At 36.2% G+C, this 18814-nt stretch overlaps 1 protein-coding gene across 1 annotated transcript in view; it reads left to right on the top strand.

Moving 5' to 3' along the window:
* EPYC (epiphycan) overlaps positions 1 to 18558 on the top strand; it is a gene marked incomplete at both ends in the record, with an annotated part of 35373 nt that extends 16815 nt beyond the window's left edge. Inside the window, 5 exons of the mRNA XM_082666261.1 lie at positions 4980 to 5151; positions 10392 to 10550; positions 11400 to 11602; positions 12904 to 12999; positions 18388 to 18558. Of these exons, the coding sequence (XP_082522387.1) occupies positions 4980 to 5151; positions 10392 to 10550; positions 11400 to 11602; positions 12904 to 12999; positions 18388 to 18558 (801 nt within the window). The remainder of the gene's footprint in view (positions 1 to 4979; positions 5152 to 10391; positions 10551 to 11399; positions 11603 to 12903; positions 13000 to 18387) is intronic.
* Between the last annotated feature and the right edge of the window lie 256 nt (positions 18559 to 18814).

The following is an 18814-nucleotide window of genomic DNA, read 5'->3' as shown; positions in this document are numbered from 1 at the left end:
GGAGGGAGTTCCAAGCAGATGACTAGTGCATTCAAATGTCTATAGAAGAAGGAACATGGAGAGTATAAGAAACAAAAGATCGTCAGTGTAGCAAAAGAAAACAATTGGCAGGAGTTGAAGGCAGAGGACACTTGAAGGGCAAACCATGCAGGACTCTGTGAATCAAAGAGTTTTAAATTTATTTTAATAATAATAGCAAACCTTTCCATGGCACTTACTATGTGTCTGACATTATTCTAAGTGTTTTATGTGTATTAACGATTTCATCCTAACACCGCTGTAATATTTATATCAGGATTTTACAAATAAAGAAACTGAACTTCAGGGAGGTAAAGTAACTGCCTAAACACCGAGGCTAGATTCAAACTCATCTAGTCTGGATCCTTCCTCATAATCAATATGTTGCAGTGCTTCTTCAAGGCCATTGTTCTGTTGGTTATCAAGAGCAATAAAAAGCCACTGAAGGCTTTCAAACAGGGGTGGACATGATCAATTTTGTATTTTTAAGAGTTTATTCTCACTGAAGGTTGAATATATAGTAGAGGAGATCCCAACTTCCTGTAAGTAGACTATGACTGTATTTCAAGCAAGAGAACAAAGTAACTTAGATTATGGTGATGGTAATAGGGAGAAAAAACAATGGTGTTTATAGATGTTTAGAAAATACTAATGATGGGTAAAATGGACAGTTGATCATCACTTAAGTGTAATGTTTGGCACAGACATTCAGTCTGGTTGATTAGACAATTATAAAGACTGGTGAACCTTCCATCATTTACAAATTCACTTATTCATTTAGTGATCCTTTCACTCATTCATAAAGATAGGAATCAAATCTGAGTAACAAATTCTTTCATAGCATTCTTTCCATCACACATATATTACATTTTCATTGAGTTCCTCATTGGAAACAGTGCAGATTAAACGCACAGATGAAAAAATATTAAAATATCAAAAAACAAAATACATTCGTTTTTATTAATTCAAACACAATGCTTAACAGCACAAATGGTTTGTGACTGCTCTGAACACGTGTGAGCCGCATGCTCAACAAGAGGTCTCTACGGAAGGAATCAGTGGTGAATGAGCCAGTTAGGAAGAAGTGTGACTGCTGTTTCTGAACATACTAATTTTCATATTTTTACTCTGAAATTAAGATAAATAAGAGGCTTAACGGTAGTAATATGGTTAATATGGCTGTATGGATCACTTATATGTGCTTTTTGCTAAGGGACAAATGGAGATTTGATTGAAATTTGTTTTTTGTTTTTTTAAGTTAATTTTTATCGGAGCATAGTTGATTTACAATGTTGTGTTAGTTTCAGGTGTCCAGCAAAGTGAATCAGTTATACATATACATATATCTACTCTTTTTTAGATTCTTTTCCCATATAGGTCATTACAGAGTATTGAGTAGAGTTCCCTGTGCTATACAGTAGGTCCTTATTAGTTATCTGTTATATATAGTGTGTATATGTCAATCCCAATCTCCCAATTTATCCACCCCCCCCTTTATGTTATTGTCACTTAAAATGTTGCTGAGCACTTTTATAGGAAGATTCTTCTATGGGCAACTTTGCTGACTATTGGAGAATAAAAGTCTCAAATCTCTTGCAGTATTATTAATAACAATATAAATATTGCCGGTAAAAGTCTGAGTACACATCATCTGGTACAAAAAACTGTAACTGACTCACTTTCTATTGAGATTCCTTATTTCTCCAGGAGCAGAAACTTCATCTAAGACACCTCGGGGTCATTTCAGCCCTGATTTTCCTGAGATTGCACTGAGGTGCTGGGTTGCTTCTGTGGAGTCAAGTCTGTGCTGGGTGTGGAGGCTGAGGCAGGGTGGAGGACTCCTCTTGGCACTATGATCTCTCCAGCCTGCCATCTGGTGAGACGTCACTCTACCCAGGTCACTGTCTATGCGCTATGCATTTGTCATCCCTGGTAGAGATACACCTCTCTCGTGGACACGGAAAGTGCTTCTAAACACAGTCCGCATGGCATCAGTCATCTAAAGGACAGTCAGTAAACAAGAGAATAGAATGAGACGAAAATCAACTCAAAGATGTACCCTGCTGGTACTGGGTCAAGAAGATAAGCAAGTGCAGTGATAGCTAAGCTCAAGGTCACATGTGGGAGTGACCCTGTATTATGTTTTTAAACTTTAGGGAAATATAATGATTAGATCAAAAAGTCAATTCAGTAGGGAGCAAGTCTGAGTAAAATAAGGCGGCAAAGCGAAAAAGAGTGGAGAAAAACTCCAAAAGAATGAATACTTATATCAGAGGCTCAGATGTTTGCATTTGAGTGTTTCCAATTGTAGCCTGAGAAAGGGGGGCAGGGATATTTTCTGGCCATTTGTGTTTATTCCCCAATTTAGGTTTCTGCAGCATAAGCATAAAAGTCTGCCACACGGAGAGCCAGGTGGTCACGTTTCCTTGGCCTCATTTCTCTGCGTGCATTGCCTCACAGCTTCACATCATGGTATGAAAATTGTTAAAGAGGAAAAGATGACAGAAGCCTAAATCATTTCTATTCAATGTGAGAATAAATGGTGTCTGCAATACAAAAGGCTCTCCAGACACAGTACTTTGAGGTTACAGTTCTGTAATTTTGCTGAACTGAAAAAAAATCCCTTTCCTTTGGTCTTAAAATTTATTCAACATTCACATTTTATTAGCAAGTAAGCATGAACAAAACAGCTTTTGATAAACACAAAAGTTATTTTGCCTCATTATATTGAATGACAAGTGAGACCTTACAGCTTCACGTCAAATCGGTGGAAAAATAATTATCTGTAAAAAGTATGTGCAAACATTTTTCTACAAAGCTAAAGATTCAAGGCAACGTGTCTGGAATGTGTTTCTCCCTTTAGGCTGCCTCCATTCCATGAAAGATCTGTCTCAATTTCCGCTCTTCCCAGAGCCTCCTTTTGGTCTCTCTGCAAATCCATTCCTTCTGAAACTGCCTCCTTCCGACCCTGCAGATGGAAACCGTATGTTTCTCTGTTTAGGGAAGTGTGCCTAATCTTCTCAAGCAGAGATTTCTGGACACGTTTTATAATATCTTCATGTATGGCTTCCTAATGCACCAAATACACTGTAATGTGCTTTTGGTTTGCTTTCAATTCATTAATACATTCGTTGATTTTTTCTCAGCAAAATCTCTAAAATTAAGCATAGAGCTGTGAATTAGATTTATTTTGGACAAGCAAAATTTTTTTATTATTTTCAGTAAGTACTTGTTGATCACCTACTATGCTACAGCCTTGAGGTACAAAGATAAAAGACATAACTCAAAGCGTACCATCAAGTAGGCTTGGGTTGGCGGAAACCTGATGGAATCAATCCCATACAATGTAGGAAGGGCTGAAATGGAGAAACTACAGAAGCATAGAAGGAGACACATCCAGAAAAGTAAACTGACAAAAAAAGTTTAGCATTCCTTAAAAGGATAATTTTCATTTGTGAAGGAATGTATTCAAGTGTATAAAAGTGACATTAAATCATAAGTCTATCTTAAACTTTTATGGTTAACGGAAATATCTACCTAAAATATTCAGAAAATATCTAGCCTAATTATGTACTTATCTTACACATGAAAGTAATAGCTTGCATATCATTTTGACATTAAATAAGTTAGAAAGCAATTTGTGTGTTTTGCTTTTTTTTTTTTTTTTTTTTTTGCGGTACGCGGGCCTCTCCCGTTGCGGAGCACAGGCTCCGGACGCGCAGGCTCCGGACGCGCAGGTTCAGCGGCCATGGCTCACGGGCCCAGCCGCTCTGCGGCATGTGGGATCTTCCCGGACTGGGGCACGAACCCGTGTCTCCTGCATCAGCAGGCGGACTCTCAACCACTGCGCCACTAGGGAAGCCCTGTTTTGCTTTTTTAATGAAACCAAATAAAGGATGGCAAGAATCAGGAGGCCATATCAAGGTGATAAAGCGAGAATTTGGAATTTCTGGGATGCCATGAAAAAACTAGGCCTCAAAGGGTGGTTCCTACATGTTGATAACTAATTGTCTTGAACAGATTTCCTGCCCAAAGTTACAAGGTCGGCAGGAATGTAGGGTAGGGAGGTAGGGGTTTACTAAGGGATACAAAGGAACAGACTGAGATAAGGAAAGAAAGTTGAGAGTAACGGGTTGTTTTAAATGCAAACAGTGTTCTTAGAGGCAACAACTCACTACATAAAATATGCAAGTAAGAAGAGAAAAGCAAGTGTAATCTAAAACAGTAGCCATGAAAAAAACCTTTGAGAAGCTTTTCAAATTTTATAAAAGTGCCTCCTATTGTCAAAGCTCTCAAAAAGGTCAATTTTAATACCCAAATATTATTGGTAATATTTGTTATTCAAATAATAGTGAAAATATATGAGAAATAGCATTCCATGATCAAATCATGTAGTTTTCTTGTCTCCATATATTTTATTTTAGTACAAAGGATACTTTTCACTAAAAATGCAATTGAAGGAAGTGTAAGCCATTGTAAAGGAACAGCGTATTTCAATCTAGAAAACCAAGGATTAAAAGGACTTGAAAATACACATCAATTTCTTATTGGTTATTGTCTACAAGAAGAGTAGAACTGGGGCTGCAGGATGAAGGGGACTTTGGATTTTACTCTGCACACTTCTGGATTAATTTGAATCTTTCACAACAATAATATATTCTTGCAATGGTAGGTATTTAGAAAACAATAAACGAGGTTATTTTTAATGTTGTAAAGAGCAGTAAGACCAAAATTAAAAAGGCATTGGAAACTATTACTAAGATTTGAGAAACAAAATTAATTAAAAACAATAACAGTAACTGGAACCGCATGGACCTTCCCAGGCAAGCAGGCGTCCCACCTTGTTCAACTTCAGAACACCAGCGACCTCTTGCGGCAAAGATGGATACATTTTAAATTTGTGTAACTGCCACAGAGGGTGATTGAGAAGGTTGCCTGATGAAATTCTGCTTCTTTTTCAGATTGAAATAGCGACAGCGATACCTTCGGGGAACAGAGAGCTCCTCACCCCGCCACTACAGCCAAAGGATGCTGAAGAGGAAGAGGAAGAGGAGTCCACCCCCAGACTGATTGACGGCTCTTCTCCACAGGAGCCTGAATTCCCTGGGGTTCTGGGCCCACACACCAATGAAGGTCAGGTCCATCAAAGCTGGATTGTAATGAAGTCCACTTGTACATTCCTCAAAATTGCCAAGCTCCAACTCTGCAGGGAGCCCCCATGACCCAAGGAGTAAACTTTGTTATAGGCTAGGTTTGAAGCAGGAGATATACATGTATTTGGTATTAAAATATAAAGCTGTTTTAATACTTCTGCTTTGGCATGATGGAAATGATCAAATAACCAAAGATTTGGGGTCAAAATATTTTTCTGGCATCATTACTCAGAAAGCTTTGTGGTGGAATGCATTTCTAGAACAAACGATACACTATCAGCAAGATCAGAGTCCGTGTCTGAGAGATCAGGCCCCAGCAGTTCAAGGAGATCAAGTGATGATGGACGACGATGATGATGGTGATGATGGTGATGATGGTAATATTATTTTACATTGATTGAGCACATGCTTTCTGTGGGCCATAATGCTCAGCACTTCACATTATCTCGTTTGACTGTTGCAACCTCCTTGTGAAGGTATTAGTATTATTTTTTTCATTATTACCAAGGAAACTAGCTCAGAGAGCATAGGAACTTTCCAGAGATCAAATAGCTATTAGGTTCACACACTGGGTTTGAAGCCTGTTCTGATTCTTGTCTGTGTACTTATTGGAAAACAGGCTTCTTTTCACTCAGTTCTGGGAAGCAGCAGGAAAAGGAAAAGAGAAGAAAGTATTTCATAACATCGGACTCCATCTAGTAGGGCCTGAAGTTGATGTAAACCATGGCCTTTTATTTAGGTCATGAGAAGGAATTCCTGGTGCTGAGCCTGATTCTATGATTTGTTGGTATTTCATGTTAGAATTTGCCAGTGTCAACCTTGGGGGCTGTTCAAGTGGACTCACACCAGAACACTATTACACACTTGGAGAATGGTGTTGTGAGGGGGTACAGAGTTCCCATTGCAAAGGTTTGGTTAGTATCAAGAGTCTCTGTACTAGAAATTCTGGAGATACAAGACTTGTCTTAAAATGACTACTGTTTTCACAGATATTTCTGTCTAGTACATAGAGACAGACATGTAAACCAACTTAGAGACAGTGATATGTTACAGGTAATATAAGAAAAGTTTGTACAGAACACACTAAGAACAGAAGAGAGGAAAGAGCATTCAAATCCCAGCTTTGAGACTTTGCTAGATATACAGTCTTGAGCAAAGCAGTCAGTATTTTTTTGCCTTTGTTTTCTCATCTAAAAAATGGGATAATAAATAATAGATCTTACCTCATAGAGTCGTTATAAGGATTAACTGAACGAAGTTAGTACCTGGCCCACAGTAAACATCATAAATGTTAGTTATTCTCAATACTCTATTCTTGATAGAAGAGTACATCTTTTGTTTTTGTTTTTTTTTTTGCGGTATGCGGTCCTCTCACTGTTGTGGCCTCTCCCGTTGTGGAGCACAGGCTCCGGACACACAGGCTCAGCGGCCATGGCTCACGGGCCCAGCCGCTCCGCGGCATGTGGGATGTTCCCGAACCGGGACACGAACCCGTGTCCCCTGCATCGGCAGGTGGACTCTCAACCACTGCGCCACCAGGGAAGCCCGAAGAGTATATCTTTTTTGTTTACTCTCAACAAACTTTTCAGTGTGCAATACAGCATTGTTAACTATAGGAACCGTGTTATAAGCAAATGTCTAGAACTTAATTCATCTTACATAACTGAAACTTTATACCTGTTGAACAGCTGTCTCTTTCCCCCTCCTTCCAGTCCCTGGTAACCACCAATCTACCCTCTGCTTCTGTGAGTTTTTAACTGTTCACCAATAAGTAGTGTAAAAATGTTGTCTTTTGTGAAATGCTGCCTATACGCCAGCCACTAAAGTGTTTTATGTACATCAGCTCTTTGAAGAGATACAACAATACTAAGTACTAGTTACTGTTATCTTCGCTTTATAAATAGGAAAACTAAAATTCCAAAATACTATAAAAGTTGTCCAAGGTCATGGAAGTGGTACGTAGGGGCGCTGGCATGAAAACAGAGGCCACTAAGCCCTTTCTTTAATGAAGACACCATATTCTTTCCACATAGTCAACTTTCTATGAAGTAGCAGAACACGCTACAGACAGAACCAGGGAGATACACACACAGTGAGAAGGAAATGTATATATCCAGCAGAAAGTCCTCAAAATAGGGAAATTAAATATCTCTAGAACATTACTTACTTTTAAGTAATTTCAGATCTTTCAAAAGTTGACTGATCTGGCATCATTACCTAATGAGCCAGGAACAATAGAAGAGCAGAATGTCCAATCTTTTTAAAAGCTTTAGTAAAACTTATGGCTCAATAATGTCAGTTTTGAAACAATATAAGAAAAATTATGACTTAAAAAAACTTTTTGTCTCTAAAGGAGTCTGAGAATAAGTAATGAAGTTAAAATTTTAATTCACTTTTTACTTTCCAAAGAGGAAGCATCTCTCGAAATTCTAAACTTTAAAATTAAATTTAAATCTTATAAATTTATCAAAGGCAAATAGTTTGGAAATATTTAAAACATTAAAAGTCAAAATATTATTTGTTACTATGAATATCAATTTCTAGAAATAGTATTCTGAAGCCACATAAAGTACGCTTGAGTTATGAGTGGAAAAAACTAGAATTAAATAATAACTGGTGTGACTATATATAATTACCCTAAGTGATTATTAAACTAGCATGACCATGAATATATAGAACAAAATGCTTTACTTTCTAAAAACTGTGATAAGTAGCAAATACTCATTTACAGTGATTAGAAAAATTAGCAAGTACTAAATAATGCATAGCTCTCCCTTAAAATTTTTTCCTAGATTTACATTCCTAAAATAGTTTTCATTCCTGAAGTTGTTATTATACGTGATTTTTCTATTTAACAACAGTAATAAGACCTTAGTAGGTGCATTACCAGTTCTTGATCTCAAACCACGAATGGCTCCTTCAACAAAGGCTGCCAAATGTCCCGATTTGCCTGGAAGTGAAGGGATCCCAAGACCGGGGGCTTCCAGTGCTAAAACTAGCAAAGTCTCAGCTAAATGGGGATGAATTGACACTGAGCAATCCCAAGAAAGTCTTCCATCACTTTCTTCTTCTATCTCTCATGGCTAGTTCACTTTCCCCATCAATCTCATGTCTCACAACTTTTTTCTCCTCCTCCCTAAACCCCTCAAACTCATCAGAGAGCTTAGCCGCCTCCTTCACAAAGAAAATGCAGTCTTCTGGTCAGCAGTTCTTTGGTCTTTCTGTTTGCAGACATATAATTTACCTACATCTACATCCATGCATCTACTCCTATTACAACAGAGGAACTGTCTGTCCTCCCACATGTGGGATGTAAATTCTTCCGATTGTGTTTTTTTCCCCCTACTACACCTATGATTATCAGAATTTTGCATTCTTTTTCCAGTAACAGTGGTAGAATTACATTAATTCATAATTTTTCCAGGGTATGACTAGTGACCAGAAGCAACTAGGAAAACTGACAAATTATAGAACAAACTTTCTCTCAATGAACTAAATGATACATACAGGGATTGAGCTAGGAACCTTGGTTTCACAGAGGCGTCCTTCACACCACAGATTTTAAATTAAACTGAAACCTTCATTCTTCCCATTGTGTTTTGAGTCCCATTTCCTGCTGCCCTCTCAGTATCCTTTTTATATTCAGTCTCTCTTCCTCTGGATTCTTTTCTTCAAATCTCTCCCACTTTAGTCCATTTCCTCATCATACACACCACAAATACGTCTTCTTATAGTTATCACCATCTTTCTTTCCTTTTTCTTTACAGTCAAACATCTCAATAGCATGGTTTGTATGTGCTGTAACTATTTCCTCACCTCTAACTTCCTCCTTCGTGGCTGTAATCCAGCTTCCAACCTCATCACTCCACAGTGTTTACTGAAGTTTCCTATAATCCCCACAGTAACTAATCCAAGAGACATTTTTCAGTCCTTAACTGACATCTCAGGAGGCTTAGATTATTTTCTATTCCCTATTCCTTCAAACTAACTCTCCACTTGGCCTCCGTAACATCGTCCATCCTATTGTCCTTCTTTTCTTCCGGCCATTTCTTCTCTATCTCCCTTGAAGCTCACTGTCCTCTACATGACCAATGAACAGAGTGCAAAGGACGGGTAGGAGTGTGTATGTACGGGGGTGATAGAAAAAAATAGATTAATAAATGGAGATATAATCCAGCCTGACAACTCTTTTGGATCTGTTGTCTTTTCTATCACCATTACCCTAGCCAAGCAACCGTCATCTTTTATCTAGATAACTCATCTCCTCTCTGCCTACTGGCCCTCCATCAGTCTTCCAGCTTACCTTCAATCAGCGTGACATCTTAACATGCAAATCTGATCATGTAATACCCCTGCCCATCCTTAAGATAAGGAACAAAATCTGTAACACAGCCTATAAGGCCCGTGTGTGTTATGTCTTAAACATTGCAATGCTCGCTGTACTGCAGCTACAGGGACCATCTTTTGGTTCCTCCAAAGTGAAGGGACTTGGCACCTGCTGCTTCCTCTGCCTGCATGCTCTTCCCTGTCACCTGCATAATCAATTCTTGTTCTTCCTGCAGATTTCAACTCAATTATCACCTCCTCAGAAAACGATGACTCTCAGACTGAATCAAATTCCTGTAGTTTATGCTCCTATGATATTTCTTGACATTTACCACAGTCATCATTTTATTTATTTGTGATTAACATTCATCTTACATAGCAGATTACAAAACAGAACTGTCTCTTTGGCTCACCACTGTTTCATCAGCTAGCACAGTGCCATTTACAAAGAAAAGATTTAATAAATGCACATTGAGTGAATTAATATTAATGATCATTGCCCTTTTTCTTGATTTTGTTTCAGTGGGTTGTTTAAATATTGAACGAAAGACCTAATAAAAATATTATATGTGATGTTTTAAATTTATAAAAACCACAATGTTAATATTTACATCTGAAAATAGAATTTCCAGTAAATATAAGAGCAACAACCATGCAATATTCACTCAGTAATTTAAAATAAAATTTTAAAGCATTACAAAGAATATACTAATTATTGGGGTAGCCTTAGTTGGTATATTTGACTTTAATATTCCATTTAAAGAAAACTATATGAGAAAATATTAAATATGCCAGAATAGTCTGAGATGCGAATCTTGTTTAATAAATATTCGTAATCACATAATTTGTTAGAAGTTGCTTTTGTTGCTTACATATATTGTTTGCCTCTTTTAGACTTTCCAACCTGCCTTCTGTGTACTTGTATAAGTACCACTGTATACTGTGATGACCATGAACTTGATGCTATTCCTCCGCTGCCCAAGAACACTGCTTATTTCTATTCCCGCTTTAACAGAATTAAAAAGATCAACAGAAATGATTTTGCAAGCCTAAGTAAGGATGATGGCACTAATACCCTTCTCTTTACAGACTTTTCCTAAAATGTTTGCACTGTGAAATGTTGGTACTGAAAATGAAACTTGAATATCAAAATATGACTCAAATCAATTATTTTTACTTTTGAAGGTTTGTTTTATGATGAGAAAAAATGGTTGTTATGAAAACTATAAAGGTTGTTATGAAACTATATAGTTGTTGATACTCTCAAACTATTTTCAAATAAAGAAAAATCACAAATAATTCTATTTTATAGGTTAAATCTCATTATCATGTTGTAACAATAAGAGTAGAAAGTCATGGTCATATATTTACTAGGATCTGGCTTGTTTGAATAGACTTCCAGTAAAGCACAATTGCTTTATGACTGATGAATGCAAACCTAAATTCTGACTTTATAATTGTTGTCAACTTTGAAGAATTTTGGTACTTGTCTTCATTAAGTGTTTTAATCATTCGAAAGTTTCTTTTTAATGCTTTTGTATTTTAATGCTAATGCATCTATTACTATTAGAAAATACAATAATCTGCCATCAATGAGAAAAATGTTTTAAATAGAAAATCCAGACAAAGTTTATGAAGAATATAGGGAAAAGACCAGTTAAATATAATGAGTCAGTTTCTTTGCTAAAGTTACACTTTCTTATAAGAGCATAAATATGAATAGTATTTGGGGGAAACAATTAAATTTTTATGAAGTTGTTAGAAATAATTGTTTCATTAGTTGTCCATTGCTAATTAAATTCATATTTATATTTGCTTGTATATGGGAAAGTTTATATTCCTATTTTTATGTGAGCAAAACATATTCAAGAATATTTAACTACTTCCCTCATTTTTTTCCAGATGATCTAAGGAAGATTGATCTGACCTCAAATTTAATATCTGAGATTGATGAAGATGCATTCAGAAAGCTACCTCGACTCCGAGAGCTTGTCCTGCGTGACAACAAGATAAGGCAGCTCCCAGAATTGCCAACCACTTTAACATTTATTGATATTAGCAACAATAGACTTGGAAGGAAAGGAATAAAGCAAGAAGCATTTAAAGTGAGTTTTGAGTTTGAATATGAAAGACTTTCATCTTCCCATTCCCTTTGCTATCAATGACTAGCCTTTTTATTTCCACAAAGGGATTCAATTTGATGAGAGTTTTAACTCCTAAAATAAACTTTACAACACTATGTATCATGCTTTGGGGAAATACTGTGTTCTGGTACATTCTGAGGCTGCTCAATCACCAAGAACAGAAAGCAGAGCTGGAATAAGAAGTGCGTGGCTATCTGGAGCACCACTCTATAAATTGCACCTGGAAATGCTGTAAGCTGGGTGAATTGTATTTACCAAAAATGCCACTTAACAAGAGTATCTTATGTGGTTGGAAGGACAACTACTTGTACAGAGTGTGGGTGGTGCCTTTGAGGGTAGAAACCTTCTAAATTATTTTGTAAGGAGAATGGATTCAGTTAATCTTATGCATTTTGTTTTTTAAGTGAAGGAAACAAGTTTGGGGTTAGAGTGACTTGCTTGGAATAACAGCATAGAATCTGAGAATAGTAACCAGATTGGCTTTCTTACCCACTCTTACTCCATTCAAGCTGCTCCTCTAAATATATGTTGAACAAACAAATTTAAACTACTGTTTGAAGGGACATCACATTACTTCCATGGAGGCTACAGGGGGTTACATGGACCCGTTAGCACTGAGCAATGGTGGAAACCCTGTCTCTCCACTAGCTCTCCTGTGACACCACCCTGGTGGGCAAGGAAGTTAGGGCACCTCATTAGAGCCTGGCAAAGGTCAAAATCTAGTCTCTCCACTCAGATTTTGTTGGCATGGGTGGTAGTGAGTCACAGTTTGTCCTGTGATGTTTGGCTAGAGTAGACCTGTTATTATCTAAACTTATTCTGTCTTGCTAGGCTGCCCTTTACCTGGTACTTGGGCTGGAGCAAGATTTTGTTGGGGAGAACTTTTCATTTCTCCATTCCTGTAACATGAAGGAAATTCTTGCTATGTCTCACCAAAATCCTCAAAATCCTATTGCAGAGTGTCTTCTGTGGGAAGTCGCTGCCTTGCTTAAATAGAGAAAGTTAGAGTGGGCAAAGAAAGCTTCTGCCTAGAGATTGAGAAACATGTTTCATTTGCATAGAGAGATATTTGCTTGCTATCAATTCTTCCAAAACTCATTTGAATTGTCCAGTAACACAGAAAACTAATTTGCCTCAATTTTACAAAACAAGACCTGAACAGGCATGTATTATTTCACAAATAGTTTCACAGACAGGGAATTAAAAATACAACTGTAGCACCACTAATTTTTATTAAGACCCTACATTTGGAATGTTTACAGGATATGTATGATCTCCATCATCTCTACCTCTCCGATAACAACTTGGAACACATCCCTCTGCCACTCCCAGAAAATCTACGGGCCCTTCACCTCCAGGTAGGCTTCTGCTAGTAAGTTATCCCCAACACCTCCATGGAAAACAGAAGCAAACAGGTGAAGGTGGGATGCAAAAGCTGTTTATAATGGCATGTTGATACACTGTGACAATTTTTCTTTTCTTTTCTCCTGTCTTTAATTCATTCTCTCAATCTGAGTACAAGGTAATTGTACATTCATGACTCTTATCTCTACTGATTTATTTCTGATGAGTTTAGTCTTTATTTTCATTCTTTGCCAAGTCATAATGCATCTTTTTGACATACAAAGCTTCTTTTAAAAAAATGAGAGCTTCATCTGCTGAAGAAATGTGTAAAGATTAGAAATGGAAGAGAAAAAGAGGGAAAGAAAAATCTGATTTGATTTCTAGCTTTCAGGGGGGGAAAAATGTCAGTTTTAGGTCTTGATTTTAGGTTCCATGTACTGAGGAAAATTCAATCCTAGGACATTCCTATCTGCTGAGAGATGACAGACTTCCATCTCTCTGGATTAAGAAAATGCAGTTTTTTCTAAACAAACATATTTGAAAGCTTGCATTATTTTAAATCCCTTTAAGCTACCTTTTATCTCTGAAATAATGAGTGAAAACACATTTTCAAAATGTTATGATCTAATATTTTCTAAATATATTAAAAATACGATCAATTAAAACAAATGTTTTTGGTTGTTGAAACAAAGAAAGATAAATTATTTCAGATATGAGTAACTTTTGTTCTACAGCTGTAATCAATGTAATAATTTCATCTGTGGAATAAATCTGTAGGGAACACAACCATTATGTGCTCAAAGACACGATATCATGGTGTAATATTACAATCTTTTAGCAAAAAATAAAGTATAGACCATCACAAGAAGTGATTTTGCTATGTGAGAGCAAGTTTGATTCTTTTTTTCTCTGTGGACCCTGTAATTATTTACCTCTGTGAATTTTCTTTTATTCCTATTTATATCTTTCCATACTTCTTTTTGGTGTCTTTTTGTGAATATCTGTCTATGAGTCTTGTCTGAGTCTGTCACTTTTGAGAGTTTTTCTGGCTGTGTTAACTTCCTTAATGTGTATTCTCTTTCTGGTGCTCGTCCTGTTTCTCTATGGCTCTCTCTTGGTCTCTCTTTTTCTGGGGGTGAATTTCTATAAATATGAGGATTTCTTGACTTGTTTAGGATTGGAAGAGGATTTTCAAGGGCATCCTCAGGGTAATTTTGGAATTTTTTTCCAATTCTGAATTAAATTTTATTATTATTGTCTTTGCTGATATTAACTTCTACAGAGTAACCAGGTCTCTGATGTTATATTTAAACTGAATGCGCTTGTATATACAATATAAGATTTTTTTTGAAGTAATTGGCTTTACAGTCCCTATTCTAAGGTTTAAAAAGGCATTAAGTGAACCTTTTAAAATATTTCTCTTTCACAATCACCTCAGCAATATCCAGTATAAAGCTGTTTTTAATTTAAATTATCTTGATTTTATATTCATTTTAATGCTCATATAAAAATCTCCTTTTTTGATTCATTTGAAAAATGTTTTTCAACATATGGTATAATAATTAAGAATGACAACTCTGGCAAAATCAGACTCCCTGGGCTGAAATTCTACTTGACACTATTTAATGATTAGACAAATATCTAAACCTCCCTGCGTCTCAGTTTTAGTTTATAAAGTGGGTACTGCATTTACTGATACATGAGAAGTATCACTTAAAGGTGAGGCATGATAATTATTAACAATGTGTATCTATTACCTAGCAAAGAAAATAGTACAGTGCATAGGCACTAAATCTGTATTATTCCTCATGGGCACTTTGTAATCATAGAGTCAATCCATCAGAAAGATGTAATGCTTATAAACACATGCACCTAACAACAGAGTCTCAGAATTTATAAAGACTACACTATCGGAATTAAACGGGGAAATAGACAATTCAACAATAATAATTGGATTCCTCAATACTCCACTTTTAATAGTGGATAGAACAACTAGCCATAAGATCAACTAAGAAACACAAGACTTGAGCAACATTATACACCAACTAGCCCTAACAGTCATCTATATAACATTCAACCCAACAACAGCAGATATACATTCTTCTCAAGTGACAAGGAACATCTCCAGGATATACAATATACGAAGCCACAAAACAGGTCTCAACAAACTGAAAAGAATTGAAATCATACAAAGCATTTTTCTGATTACAATGAAATTAAAATAAAAATCAACAACAAAGAAAACAGGAAATTCACAAATATGTAGATATTAAACAACACCTTCATTAATAAGCCATGGATCAGAATAGAAATCTAATAAATTAGTTCAGCAATATGACAGTTCACAAAATCAATACATAAATACTAATGTATATGTATATACTAGAAATGAAAAATCTGAAAATAAAATTAAGAAAACAAGCTTATTTGTAATAAGAAAATATGTAAAATAAGAAAACAAACTTATTTATAATAGTCGCAAAATAATAAATTACCTAAGACTAATATTAATAAAAGAATGCAAAATTTGTATACTGAAAACTACGGCATATTGTTGAAAGACTTCTGCACAGCAAAGGAAACAATTAACAGGGAGAAGAGATAACCTATGGAATGGGAGAAAATATTTGCAAATCATACATTTGAGAAGGGGTTAATATCCAAAATATATACAGAACTCAAACAACTCAATAGGAAAAAAACAAATAAGCTAATTAAAATATTGGCAAAGGAGTTGATTAGACATTTCTCTAAAGAAGACATACAAATGGCCAATAAGTATGTGAAAAGGAGCTCAACAAGACTAATCATCAGGGAAATGCAAATCAAAACCACAAAGAGATGTCACCTCACACCTGTTAGAAGGGCTATTATCAAAAAGACCAAAGTTAAGTGTTGGCAAGGATGTAGAGAAAAGGTAACCTTTGTACACTGTTGGTGGGAATATAAGGTGATACAGATATGGGAAACAGTATGATATTTCTTCAAAAAAAAATTAAAAACAGAACTACCATATGATTCAACAACCCCACTTCTGGGTATATGTCCAAGGGAAATGAAATAAGTATCTTGAAGTTATCTGCACTTCCATGTTCATGGTGTCACTTGTCACAATAGCCAAGATATGGAAACAACCTAAATGTCTGTCAATGGATGAATGGATAAAGAAATTGTGGTCTATGTATACAATGGAATATTATTAAGCCTGAGAAAAGAAGGAAATCCTGCCATTTGCAATAACATGGATGAACCTGGAGAAATAAGTGAAATAAGTCAGCTATAGAAAGAAAAATATTATATGATCTCTCCCATGTGTAAAATCTAAAAAAGTCAAGCTCAGAGAATGGTGGTTACCAGGGACTGGGGGGTGGGGGATATAGGGAGACATTGGTCAAAGGGTATAAAGTTTTAGTTATTCACAATAAACAAGTTCTGGAGGTGTAACATACAGCATGGTGACTGTAGTTAATAACACTATACCGTATACTTCTAATTTGTTGAGAGTAGATCTCTAGTGTTCTCACCAGACACATACACAAAAGGTAACTATGTAAGGTGATGGAAATGTTAATTAGCTTGATTGTGGTAACCATTTCACAATGTATACATAAATCAAAACATAATGCTGTACACCTTAAATATCTACAGTTTTATTTGTCAAAGGTACCTCAATAAACCTGGGGGGAAAGAGAGCTAAATAAAGGAAAGATATCCCCATATTCATGTTTGGAAGTCTTAATATTAAGATGGAAATACCCCCCAAATTGATCTACAAATATTTTAAGTAGAAACTCACAAGTAATTTATTAAATTATTTGAACTAATCAATGAGTTCAGCAATGTGGAAGGTTATAAAATCAACATAAAATATCAATTGTATTTCTATGCTAGCAATGAACTAAACCACAATGGGATACCACTTTACACCCACTTGGTTGGCTAAAATAAGAGACAGACAATTACAAGTTTTGCTTAGGATGCAGAGAAAAATGGAACCCTCATACATTACTGGTAGAGGTGTAAAAGAGTGCAGCTATTTTAAAAAGCAGTTTAATACTTCCTCAGAATATTAAACACAGAGTTATCATATCACCCAGCAATTCAACTCCTACGTACATATGCAAAAGAACTGAAAACATATGTCCACACAAAATTTGTACACAAATGTTCATAGAAGCATTATGCATGAGAGCCAAAAAGTGGAAACAATCCAAATTCCCATTACCTGATAAATGGATAAACAAAGATGTGGCATATCCATAGAGAAGAATATTATTGAGCAATAAAAGAAAAAGTACTGATACATGCTGCAGCATGTGCGAATCTTGAAAATACAATCCTGAGAGGAAGAACCCAGTCACAAAAGATGATATATTGTTTGATTCCCTTTGTGAAATGTCTAGAATAGGAAAATCCACAGAAACAGAAAGTAGTTTAGAAGTTGTCAGGGGCTAGAGGTTGGGGAAAATGGGGAGTTATTTCTAATATCTATGGGGTTTCTTTGGAGGATGTTTAAAATGCCCTGAAATTAAACTGTTGTGATCCTTATACAAGTCTGTGACTATATTGAAAACCACTGAACTGTACACTTAAAATGGGCGAATTTTATGGTATGTGAAATGTACTCAATAAAGCTATTTAAAAAAATCTAGGGCTTCCCTGGTGGCGCAGTGGTTGAGAGTCCGCCTGCCGACGCAGGGGACACGGGTTCGTGCCCCAGTCCGGGAAGATCCCACATGCTGCGGAGCGGCTGGGCCCGTGAGCCATGGCCACTGAGCCTGCGCGTCCGAAGCCAGTGCTCCACAACAGGAGAGGCCACAACAGTGAGAGGCCCGCGTACAGGAAAAAAAAAAAATCTAGTTCTGGGCCCTGCCCAGACCTATATCTTCCTGACATTTGCTCACTCTCTCCCTCACTTCACTTCAGCCATGTTGACTTTTTTTCCCATTCTTAAACTTTCCATACTAATTACTCAGAATTGGAACTTGGTGTTCTCTCTGCCTGGGATATTCTTGCCTCAGCTCTTTCCATGCCCATGTCTCCTTGTCACTCCATGCTCAGCTCCACTGTTGCCTCTTAAGATAACTTTTCACAGTCACCATCCTTTCTTCTGAGTTCACATCGTTTTTGGAAATAACTTGTTTTCTTTAAATTTGTTTTTTCACCTCCTTATTGTATATTCCCATTACTGAAGTACAAGCTCCGTACTTGTGTATTATGTTAATTGATTTATCCCCACTGCTTAGAAAGTGCTTGATGTATAATAATCACATAACGTGCATTTTTGGATGAGAGAAGGAATGAAAGAGTAAAAACAGGGGTGAAGCAAAATGGACTATATTATTAATCAATACCAAGAATATGTTATATCATGTCTAATCATTTATTTTAATCTTTTTTAGAATAACAACATTCTGGAGATGCGTGAAGATACCTTCTGCAATGTTAAAAATTTGACTTATATTCGTAAGGCACTAGAGGATATTCGATTGGATGGAAACCCTATCAATCTCAGCAAAACTCCTCAAGCCTACATATGCCTACCTCGTTTGCCTATTGGGAATCTTGTCTAATTGCAGATAATGGTCAGCGTTATGATGCCTGCTACAACAAAACAATTCTTACTGCTCTCTTCCAAAAGAAAACTCAGCATGATACTTTCAAAATGTGTTCTGAAAGATAATTACATAAAATACAGCTAAAAGTTATAATATATGATAGCAATTTAGGAATCTAAGAAAACACGAGATGAATCAGGAATAAACTAAAAGATGTACAGAAAGTGCAAAACTAAAAGATAGAAAATATTTCACAGATATTCTTATATGT

The sequence above is a fragment of the Grampus griseus genome (genome assembly GCF_964374135.1).
Source record: "Grampus griseus genome assembly, chromosome: 11".
Lineage (NCBI taxonomy): Eukaryota > Metazoa > Chordata > Mammalia > Artiodactyla > Delphinidae > Grampus > Grampus griseus.
Note: the sequence above shows the minus strand (reverse complement) of the source record. Positions and strands in the feature narration are given on the sequence as shown.